At 42.4% G+C, this 12,289-nt stretch overlaps 1 protein-coding gene across 5 annotated transcripts in view; it reads left to right on the top strand.

Annotated features, from left to right (window-relative positions):
- msrab (methionine sulfoxide reductase Ab) overlaps positions 1-12,289 on the top strand; it is a 52,194-nt gene that overhangs the window by 32,269 nt on the left and 7,636 nt on the right. For all 5 annotated transcript variants that reach the window (XM_053846050.1, XM_053846049.1, XM_053846051.1 and 2 more), the window contains one exon: positions 8,456-8,562. In XM_053846050.1, the coding sequence (XP_053702025.1) occupies positions 8,456-8,562 (107 nt within the window). The remainder of the gene's footprint in view (positions 1-8,455; positions 8,563-12,289) is intronic.

Raw genomic sequence — 12,289 nt, 5'->3', positions numbered from 1 at the left:
GGCAAATGTCGACATGCAGCAATTGTTCATTCATAAACAAATAGAGTTGTTTATGAATGCCGAGTAGGTTAGCAGTGAGCGTGAGACCATCCGGCTGCTCAGTCAAACCACACCAGCCGAAAACAACTGGACATTGCACTTCTCCGTTGAAAAACTTGATAGTAAGGAGTGAAAGTTTTTTCTTGTGAATATGTGAAATTGTTATGCGCCTGTTTGCTTATTCATGTCGTCGTAGAGTAATTACCAGGTAAACGCCACTTGAGTTTTTTCATTTCAGATCTCTATTACAGTCAAAATTCTTGGATCAAGGGACAAAAGCTCATTTTTTAACAATTCTACAGCCACAAAATCTAAATTAATACCAGAAGAAACCTGAATTTAGGTGTAGTAGTAGCTAAAAGGCACAACAAATAAAACCAATTATGGTGATGACCCTAGTGCTTTCATTTTAAACTTCATTAATTTCATTAACGAAAGCCTTTATTGGGACAATAACCCTAAAATTTAAACTGTCTGAGCACCTGAGACTACGCTGAGTTTAAAAGGTTTTGTAAAACCTAGTAAAAATCAACTTTGAGAACACGAATTAAGCCTCCTTTTTAAGGTCTGCTATCAATATAAGAAGTAGATGGTTGCTTTCTCTTTGCTCTTGGTGGGGTCAAATCCCCCAAAATTCAAATCCATTCCATCTGCTACGTCATGCTGGTGGCAGTTACTTAGCTGAATATTAAAATGAGCATAAATATTCCTGCATATTATTCCCTCACCCCAGCTGTCTGCGACACACGCCAATTCCCTCTCGGGGTAACCCCCATGTCAACCCGTGTCATTTCACCTCTCAATCTTGGGGTACCTTTTCCATCTAAAGCTAAACCCCACGGGGGGGACCTTGACCCTTGACCTGTGACCTCTGCCACCCCCCACTTTCAGGCTGTAGTCCGTGGTTGGTGGAGACTAGCGTGCTCATTACCAGGTGTCAGTTATTTCACACTAGCACATGCTGAGAGCCCTAATTTATGGAGATTGTGTGGCACGTGTGTGTGTGCTCAGTGTGGGGGTGCACTGTCTGAGTCCATTAGATTATTGTTATTTTCATTTATATTAGTGTTTTTCAATACAAGTACTGGCATACTAGGCAATTTAATGTTTGGAGTTTCATGTTGTTGACTATAAACATGGAGATGTCGCCTGCAGATGGCTTTAATATCCTGCCTTTTTTAATACCTAAAAATTCCTTACTCCATTTTGTTTATTAAAATGTAATCTGCTGTTAGAGTAATTAAGGAGGTGTTTCATGATTTAAATATCAAATATGGTTTTGGGAATACTGTTAATTTGGGAGAGAAATTAAACTTCTCTCCAAAAGAGATGAAGTTATGACCTCCGTTTTCAGTGAAGATTTCATTCTAATCGGTGGTTGAAAACCATGTCAGAAAAGCAAGTTTTTGGTGTGAATTTTGGAATATCGATAGAAGTTCCCACTTAATACATGAACTTGATAAATGCCCCAATAAATGCTCTGGTTTGAGTTGGGAAGTCTCAACTCAGGGTGAATTCATATTAATAATTTTCTGAACTGCATTTCACTTTTTAACTTGCAACAAATATATGTACATACATTTTTGGTCGTTTAAGATGAGGCAAAAATTCTCATTTTTATTGTAGTGTTCTTAAGATATCATTTCAGTTTTAGATGGCAAATGGTGTAGCAAGGTAAACAAGTTAAAAATACAAACACTTCTTTGTCCTCCTGCATTTCCCATCAGGGGTTGCCACAGCTCATCCGTCTGCTCCACCTTAACCCATCTTGTGCATCCGCCCCAGTCACACCTATCCTCTTCGTGTCTTCCTTTATCACATCCTTGAACCTCGACTAAAATAGAAGCACTATAAACAAGCTTGAGAACAAGCTGAAAGCTTGAGAAACATGGCATATTGCTTGGACATACTAGCTGCCACTGTTAAAGTGAGGCTCAGATCTACTCAATCTGTTACAGTGTCCTTTTAGAAATCATTTTCTGTATGAAAAATATGTGGAATATACAAAATAATAGACAGTAATAACAGTGGTACTGCCTATGCGTTACATAAAATGAATGTTTTACATACCACACCGGAACACGAACATGATCTGGCTGGTACAAAGACACTTGTCTCTTTAAGTGACATCACAGTCTTACGCAGCAAAGTTCCCACACATTTTGATATGATTTATTTGCTCTTTTTGTTCATTTGATGGGCTCCATGAAGCCACCCCGGAACACATTATAGATGGATTTCCAACTGAGTGATGGAAGTTTTAAACGGAATTGCCAGTTAATGACTAGCTGCATTCATCCGCTTCATCACCTGTATTGTAGTGGAGCGGCAAGTAAATAAAGAGGGTAATTTTAGTAGGGATTTTGGCCTGTGGTGGGAAAACAGTTGGTCATATGGGTCTTACATAATGTGAGTGTGGCATGTCCCTGACTCCCAGATGATTTTTTTTTTCTTCATGCAAAGTGAACATCTCTCATTCTTAGTTACGCTCTGAATGTTAACGTTTGTGATTAGAAAGATCGATTTAAAGTTATCTTATGGTCAAACTGCCGTGCTTCAGCCTAAAAAAAAAAAAAAAAAAAAAATCAGTGCCTGTTCGGACGCTTCCAAAAATAAACAGTAGTGAGAGTCGTGTTGTTTTGACAATGTGCCCGGAACAATGTGTAACCAAGCAATGCCCTCCCCTGGAAGAAATGGGCTTGTTAAAGTGGAAGCACTGGATTCAGGTTCTGGGTATTTACATCATCTATTTTGGTTTTTATTTAAGTTCATGAGCATATTTGTCATGTCTCCATGTGACAGCCTGCGGCGTTTCACTCAATCCAGCTCCGTGTATGTCAAGAAACTCCCGACTCTTGATATTTGTACACATAACATTTGGTCATGTTTCTGCACGTGCGAGCGAGTGTATGTGTGTGTGTCCGCTGGGGATGCTCTTGCCATCCCATCAGCGTACTCTGCCTCTGTCTCCAGCGCGTCAGGAGCGGCTTACATAAGATTGAGGCAAAAATAGCAGTTGAGAGAGAGAGAGGAGAGGAGAGGAGCTCTGCTGGCACGCTCACAGTCAGAACGGGACCGTGGGGCACACACACACACACGCTCATGAAAACACTAGCGAAGGCATACACACACAGCAAAAGCCGTAATTATCAGCCAATGCACCTTTTCTTTGTGCAGGGATCCAATGTTTTCTTAACACAGAGAAAATGATGAAACTGGCCTGTGAAATATTGAAAAATGCGAGCATGCTGATGAAAAAAACACTGGGCACTTAAAACTTAATTTTATCAGCCGTCAGCCAAGGCTGTTCTGCTCGCATGTTTCGTGTGGTTGAATAAGATTCAAGTGTTCACAAATAATTTAAAGCACCTGTAGTTGCATTATACAAACTAGTATTGTTTGAAAGTGCATGAGTGTGGGGACATGAATATTTTTTTCTTTTGAAATACACCTTGACAGTAATCATATAGTACTGGGAGATTATAAAACACACGTTTAGAGCTTAATACTGCATTAAAACCGCCATGTTGGTAACTTTGGTTTGACCCGCAGGCTCAGGGTTTCCCTCTGCGCTGCGGTCTGTCTTGGTCACGCCCGTTGATGGACCCAATACAGACGTTATATGAGCCAATAGACTCCTGTTGGGCCTCCTAGTTGGTAGAGTAGGCAGCGACCGCACCATTCCATGAGAGGGGAATAATGCTCCAATGCATTATGGGTTGCAAAACACATGGTTTTTCCTTAATAACGTGGTTTAGGAATACAATATTGTCATAAGTCAAACTAGTTAGGTGTTCTGAAGCAGTTCAGCCCCACAATTTTACTGACAGAAGGTGTTCTTGCATCTTATTGCACACGAACAGCTTTCTGTATTTAGAAAGGATAAACATTGCTCTGAAACAGTCACAAATATTATATTACAAATTTTTAGAGAATAAACTGTGTTAAGTTAATGGTGATTTCATTTTTGCGGTTATCTCCCAGCCCGTAATCGCCTAGTGTTATTGTGGTTTCCCTTGACAGCAACTAATGCCGCATCAAACTGGACGCAGGTAACACTCACGTCAGTTAGGTCCTTAAATTTCCCAAATATTGGCCAATCTACCTTCTCCTGACCGATGACATCATCATCCTCTGTGACTATTTACCATTCAAACTAAGCCTACCCTAAAACATTCAATGGTGATTTGCTCTACCCAAACAGTTTAAGCCATTTTATGGTTATTTATTTTTGTGTTCTTACAAAAAAAAAACCCACATTATATTACATGATTCAGATATTTTATCATGTTGTTTTCAAATATTTATGAGGCCACCTACAGGAATATCATTTTCAGCCTTATTTGTTTTATACTTATATGTTGGACAGAAGTTGGGAATACAATTGAGCAACTCAGAAGAATAATCCTGGACCTCAAAAGGATCCACAAGAGTTTTTTAAGTGGGCTCCAATTCAAGCCAAGCAGAGACACTCCTCCAACAATAAAGACTTGCTCCTCCGTTGGCGTTTAAAAGGCTAATTGTCATGTTGTTGTAGTTATGGAAGGTAGATGATTCCTATTTTGGGGTTGCTTGGTGCAGGTCAGTGACCCCCCTCTTCAATAAGCCCTGTGTATGTGCGTATCCCTGCGTGTGACCTGTAGCCCCTCCCACTGTGTCCAGCCCATTACCCTCTGCTTTCAAAAGCAAGACTCTCATGCATAATGCAGACTGAACAGGGAGGCGCTCATTAATAATTACTGCCGTCTTTGATGGATGGAGAAAATAACGAAGGGGGCTGTTAAAAATGGAGAGGCGGCGGATGCATAAGGGGAGAACCGGAGGATTTTTTTTCTTCGCCTTCTTCTTCTTCGTTTTTGTTTGTGTTTGTTGCGGGTGTGCTTCTTCTTTGAGGCCCGGCGTCTGGTGGGAATGGTTGCGGGGATGGAATCATCAAACGCTAGACCGAAGCTTTGGGTGCCATTAATATCTTCATTAACTCCACTTGTGACGGTGGATGCGTCTACAAAGATGTGATAAATCTTAATTGCCGCTTCCAACGTGTGCGGCAATTACAGCTGCAGGGTCTTGACTTTCCCCTTGTAGTTAAAGTGTTCTCTTGTTCAAAAGTTCAGCCCCTTGTGCTTTTTATGTGTTGGATATCATTCGGTGGAGATGGGGAAAGTTTTTCATGAAGCTGTTGCTGAAGTTTCTGCAATTTAAGTTGATCACATTCATAGTTTTTGGGAGGGAAGTGCCCCATCATTTTGCACAAGGGAGGACAATAAACACAGGTCAATTTTGATTCAATTAGATGAGTTTTTTTAGCACTCCACAGGCTTCAACTTCACTTAAAGGCCCCTGTTTTTGGTCTCTAAATCCAATAGGAGTTTGGTAGCTGTTTCTTGTCCGTGGTTGTCTTGGCATATCCTGCGATAGACTGTCGACCTGCCCAGGGCGTCGCCTGCCTTCTCTCCTAACTCTCTGCAATAGGCTCTTTTCCACCCTGGAATAACCAGAAGAAATAAAACAAATGAATGCATGATGATTCTGCCGTGACTGAATAAGACCTCAGCTTTAAACAATGCATGTGTTGGATTAGTTATGGCTTCTAAATCCCTTTATTATCATTGCTCCTCGTTTGAATATTGAATGAACATTTAAAACCAGACTCCTTTTAAACAACATACTAATTGTAATGTCAGCCGGGTTCTTAGACCTGAGCAAGGCTCGCAGGGAGCTTCAGAGGAAATGGCAAAGTTACGAGGTCCCGCTGTTACGGCCAATCACAGTAAAGGCTTTAGTGGACCACCAGTGGCTGAATGGCTCTGTGGCCTTTTATGGAGGACCACCATTAGCCTGGTCAGTGAGCAACAGTGCTGGAGGCAGGATGGCCGACATCCAGGGATAGGAATGGAGGGAAGTGATGGGTCTATACAAGGAGGCAGTGAATGAAGGATCATGAAATAAAAACGCTGAAAAGGTGGATAGGGATTTTTAGATAGATGCTGTGGCATGACTCAAGAGAAGTGCATTTCTTTGTTGTCTTTTGACTGCAAAGCTTTCCCCTCAGCATCTGTCCTTAGCTTTACCAAGCTGATTTGTACGTGCCAGTTCAATCCGCTTTAAGTCCTCTGACTAGAGGTTTGGAGCAGAGCAAACATTGGCAGCTCAGGTGTGATCCTTTCTCCAGATTTTTGCTGGAATTCCCATCAATAAGTCTTCAAGCTATAGCTCCACCAGCGCATGAAATATATGTTGCAATCCACAAGCCAATAATTGGAACTTAAATCCCTGTACAGTCAATTGAAGAAGTTAAATACCGCAAAGACATTCAGCACCTTGTGAATTGAAGCTGCCATTAAAGTTGCAACCAGTTTAAGCTAAAATTGTTGCACATTCTTCTTAAAGCGGAAAGTGTTTGTGAGCGGCACTTTCCAGATCCAGCATGGAATTCTAGATTGATTCTGGTCTGGACTTTGACGGTTCAATCGGACCACATGGATCTCTCCGGCAGATGGGTGACAGAAGAGTAGCCACTAGAGTAAAGGGGCAGCTTAATAGGACAGTCGTGAGGCCTGTCGTGATATATGGTCCAGAGACTCTTGACAATAAGACAAGAAGCAGCGTGATGACAGAGACGAAGATGCAGAGGTTGTCACTGGGAGTGACTAGAGAGGGCAAGATCAGAAGCAAGTCTATCAGAGGGACTGCTTATGAGGAGAAGTCGGAGACAACGTTACGGAGGCCAGACTTCGTCGGACGTGTGGAGTGGAGGGACATGGTGGAGATGGAGGTGCCTCCTAAAGCTGGAGAGTCGAACACGATCACGCAGAGGGGCCGGTTTTTTAGACGTGGGCTGAACATAATTCAGACTTGTTGAACTCTAAATGTTACTTTTTAACATGACATAAGCGTGGAGGATGTTGTCTAAAACTTCACTCTGGTGAGTTTAAAAATAGGTTTCTTGTTCTTCACTGACTCCTGATAAAAACATTTCTGATGTTTATCAAGTTCCTCTCCATATGCATTTATATTTTGGAAGTTTTCTGGTGATTTTTTTTTTGACATTTATCATCTCTGCATGCTATATAAGAAAGTGGAATGGGCCCAAGGACCTTGTGTTTGTCCACTGTTACCTTGTTCAACATATGTCAATTAACTTATTTCTGCCAGTTAATGATAAACCATTGTAGCAGCAAAATATCAGGGAAAAAAAAATCTTTTTTTATTTCAGCTGTATAGTCTTGTTGTGCGACGGGTTTCTTTGTTTGGAGAGCTGAAGAATCACTGTGTTGTGAGCAAAGCCACAGTATAAACCTGCTTCAGCAGAAAGTGGCTAACAATAGTATACGTCCATTTTTGGGGTCAAAGACAAAGTCTCTGGTGTGTTGACCTCAGATCTTCAGTTAAGTTAAGCAAAGCTGAAGCCTTTTAGTTGAGCCCATCTAACAATCACTCGCCGACTGCTGTTCTCTGGACAAGTGGAAAAAGGTCAGCAGGTCACTAAAACCCAATCGTCTTTACAATGGGACACGCGTCGCTCTTTTCTCACTTGCTCCCATCTGTCATCCATCCGTTAAAGGCACTTTATATGTGGAGATTTTGAAAAAAAAAAGCCTTTTGGGCTGCTGCAGAATTGCTTTCACTTCATCCCAGTTGTGTGAGCTTGTATTGTTTTATTATGACCATGTCCAAATGTCTGAGTTGAACAAAAGTCCTTATATATATATTTTAACTTAAAATTGATCAAGATTTAGCTTTTTGCGCTTCAGTTAAGGTCAAACTATTTTGTTTATGTTTGTCTAATTTAATCTTCCAATCTCATTGCTCTGATTTTATTCCTATTTATTCATCAGAAATATGGATTGTTTATTATTTTCTAATCTTTAAATTAAAATCAAACCTACACAGTAGGAACAAAAATTAACTTCCATATTTTAAAGTTGTGTTTTTTGCGCAACAGATATTAATTCTGAATGTTGATAATGAAGTTGTGCCTTTGAAAAAAGGTGTAAAGTAAAACTGTCAACGGCAGATATGAGGAGGGTTTTTGGTTTTATGGCCGTGGGAATTGAAATGGCAGCTGTGTAGGCATCATAATCAAGGAGAAGCCTCCAAACACACACTGATGTAAAGCTGATGAAAACACTGACAGTGGCACAAGGATGACGTAGAGGAAATGCATCTTCTGACGTGAGCCAAATGTGTTCTGATGTTTCATTTGAGCTGGTGACAGGACTTTAACTGACATCATGACTTTGAAAGACATTTTTAATACACCTGATTTGCGTGTGTTGGTTTGTGTCGCTGCAAATCGTAAACAGTCTGGTTGGATCTGACCAGTTTGTTAAAATGCATCACACCTAGGAATCTCTGCTTTCTGAAATTGAGCAAATCATGTTTCCTTTCTGCCCTTGTGTGTGTCTGCGTCCAGGAATGAGGCAGCAAATGGATACTGGCACGCAGTATCGCTCCGCCATTTACACATCCTGCCCAAATCAACAGAAGCTGGCGTTGAAGAGCAAGCTGGCTTTCCAGCAGGTACAACACACACTCACCCACACCTCCGTTCATTAAAAAAGGTGTTGCATCTAAGTAGACAATGTGCTAAGGGTGTGACGGCAGTATTTGTCACACATATTTAACGGTTTTTCCACAAACTGTCGTGTTAAATTCCTTCCAGGATTGTCTGTACTCATAAATTAATTCATGTGTGATGAAACCGGAATATTTTTCTGTTGCTTTTATGCTGCTTTTGCTCAAGGTCTCGAGAGTGTTGACCTCTGAGTCAAAGTTCAAATCAGCAATGGTCATTAAACCTCCTTTCTAAATCTTCTCCATCATGGCACACGCGTCCCCCTTTTGTTCCCTCCGTTCATCCGTCTGTCAGTCCGTCCATCCGTTGATCCTCCATCACTTTGGCGGGCGGAAATTATGTTCACGGATGAGCTTGCAGGCAAATCATCAGCGTCATGGTTACTGGGGGTCAGAAGCAGCTCTGCCCTGTCACCATGACAACAACCTCTCAACCTTGGCCTTGGACCTGGGTCAGAGGTGAGAGGGGAGTGGCAGCTGCGACCAGAAAAAAGGAGCAATAGGTTGGGGGTGGAGAGTAGAAAAGAAGGGAAAGGTAATTAGATCAAGGGGGCGAGGACTGACAGGCTGTCAACTGAAGGTGACCCCACGCTTTTGACCATCAACTGACTCTGACCCCCTACACGCGCTCAAGTAAGCGCCTCAGTTAAACAGCCCAGCTACTTAGGAGCGTTAGCTTAGTCGTCGGAATTGTTTACTTGAATGTCTTAATGTAACTTTCATGCTCAACTGCAGGAATATACAGCGAGGATGGTCAGGTCGAAACTCAGACATCAGTCACATGTGTGGCAGGAAGTGCTGCTTATGAAACGGCCGCGAGCTTCACCTAGAGAAGAAAAGCATGCCACTTCTTCTGTCCGTTATTCCCACCGTTTCTTCTAAGAACATGCCTAACCACTTGGCTTCACTTATTTATCTGTCAAGTTTGTTATTATTTATTTAGAACTTTTCAGCAACTTACAACTCCACAAGAGGCTTTTGCTGCAGACTTGGGAGAATACCTAAAACATTTGGCGGGGATTAATAATTGAAAGCACTATACAAAGTAGTTTATATCTGAAGCTGTGAATGTCGAAGGTTGTGAATGTAGTGAGAAAAGATTTCTTATTTTCCTCGCCTGCTGAAAATCCACTCTAATCTTGGGAAAATATATGCAACACTAAATGTATTTGCCGACATAAGCCTTGTGTCTGCTGCACATATTAAACACTGGTTATAAATTGATCCATTAGAAAGAAGTGAAGCAGGTTTTCAGGTGCAGAGCTACATCCCTTTGTGTGATTATTAGACTGGAAGCTGGATCAGGGACAAGCAGTGGAGACTTCTTTTTGACGACAAGTGGAGGCCAGATCTGAAATGTCATAAAATATGTGGCGAAATATGGGCTGTTATGTTTAACCTGAATTGGCTGTATAAAGATGATCAATTGCTTCTCAGTGGGGTGAGGTTTCGCCAGATACCTCTGCCATTCCCTTCTGCTTCATCAATCACAGCCAGTAAGAAGTTTGGCTGAGTCTTTCACCTCTTTTATTTGATTGAATCTTTGTCTGTTTTACTGTAAATAGAGAAGCCGCTCATGTCTCCTGGCTTTCTAAACACGCAGCATGCAAACTAATTAATAAAACATTCAAGAATTGTGTTCACGGCAAGTTCCCGCTCCGGGAAGCCAACTCACCCTGCTGGAGTGGAAGCGACATCACAGTCACATGACCATTCATGTATGTTAGGGTAGTAATATATCAGTGTTCAGTGTCTGTTGTTCATCCTGGTCCTTCATCCCTGCCCTCATCATACAAGGCAATGAAGTTGGGTATGTCTTATTTCATGATGGTTCCAGTCCATGTTCAAGTAACTGTGTATGGCTTTGGGTTATTATTTGCTTAGTTGCAAAGCTGCCTCGATATCTGGCAGTGAAATGTCTGTAATTGTTAGATGCTGTAGGTCAGTGTGGAATCGGGCTGACTTTTTTTTCGTAGACTTCATCGCCCACTCGTCTGGCTTGAGTGTCCTAAATTCAAATTGAATCAAGAAAAGATGGCATGTAAATTGTTTATTCGTTTGTAGTGTTGTGTGGAAACTTTGTTTTGATCGCTCCAAAGGTGATTTGAAAGATACATGTGTCTCATTTTAGTCTTGGGTGTGTTCATTGTAAAATGTTCCAGTGCTCTCGATGTTTTCTGTGCCCCAAGAGCCCAGCCATAGAATAGTTTCCTTTGGATGACTCACAAAAAAATAGTGTTTTTGAGAATGAAACTGTCCAGGCGGGCCGTCTGCATGAGCTTGTGAGCGATAGCAGACAGTTTGTTAGGGAAGATCAAAGACGAACAATTGCTTATTGAGTTGAAGGTTGGGATGGAATGGTTTAAAATGCCTCCCTTATTGTTATTGTATATTACGATGTACTTTACTAGACTGGAGGTTACATTTTTTTTGTTTGTTTTTTTACAAAAACGTACCCTAGTGTGTCAGCAGGTGTCTCACAGTGCTAACATTGATGCATGAAAAGGCCACAAAATGGAGCATATTGTCTTGTCACCAAGGTGGCGCAGCAAGCTTGAGAACCATAACCCAGTTCACAGCTCAGACGCTCCCGAAAAAAAACATTTACAAACACACATACAACACTGTCTCATCCTCCCTCTCGCTTGCCTTTTCTCTGCTCCGCCAACGTTGCTGACACCACTGATCTGTCAAGTACTTCTGTGGCACCCTGGTTTCATCTAAGGGCCACCGGGACGCGCCTCTTTCTCAAAGCAGCTGACGCGCACAGAAACAAGATGGCAGCTCCTTTCCCCCGAAATGGTTTCAGTGCCGCATTGATGTCGAGTCTCGGGAACGTCGGGAGACGTAGGAGGCGCGGCTTTACAGCACGATTGTTGCGCGCGATTGGAAAAGGCCAAAGCTCTCCATCCAGAGTGCCTGTTTGGGAGTGTGACAAGAACGAGTGGGTGGAGGCGATCTAAGACGTCCAGAGATAAGAGCGTCATCCCGAAATCTCGATACGATCGCGCCGATGCCAGCGCACACACACTTTTTCTCGCACGTTGGTTCAGACGTAGATTTGGCACATCCACTCACAGTCCAATGAATAATTAACCCATATGAAGAGTCTCTTCTGCAGGGCTTTCAGTTTCTTAACTTCAGCATTGGGGGCGGGAGGGGGAGACGAGGAAGAGGGGAGGCAGAAAAGCTTGTTTAAGCGCGAGAGCAGTGAGGGAGGAAGGAGGGCATGGGAAGAGGAGAAGGGGGTTCTCCATAATGAAATTTGAAATTTGCAGAACATCAAAGGCTTCTGTAGCCAAGCGGCTGTGGCAGCAGAGAGGAGGAGGAGGAGGAGAGCATCTCTCTTTCTCTTCAGTTCTCTCCATCGCTCTGCTAAAACGTGTCTCCCCAGAGCTGGATGGGTGGGGGAGAAAGGAGAAGAGAGGAAGGATGGAAAGAGTTGATTAGGAAGAGAGAGTGGTGTGGCGATGGGAGGTGGTTAGGAGATGTGTGCCGTGCATGTGAGCGGGTGAAAGCATGAACAATGGGGTTTTATCAAGCCAACGTGAACATTGTCTGTCTACATGCACATGTGTCGGGCCTCGGAGGGGTGAGTGTGCCCTCTGATAAGCCATTCTCTCTTAATAAGCTTGAAAGATGGAAGGGGAGGGGGGCAGTCGGGTTTTGGATC

Source organism: Synchiropus splendidus, chromosome 16 (genome assembly GCF_027744825.2).
Source record: "Synchiropus splendidus isolate RoL2022-P1 chromosome 16, RoL_Sspl_1.0, whole genome shotgun sequence".
NCBI classification, from domain to species: Eukaryota; Metazoa; Chordata; class Actinopteri; order Syngnathiformes; family Callionymidae; genus Synchiropus; species Synchiropus splendidus.
This window is presented reverse-complemented; position numbering and strand designations above follow the sequence as displayed.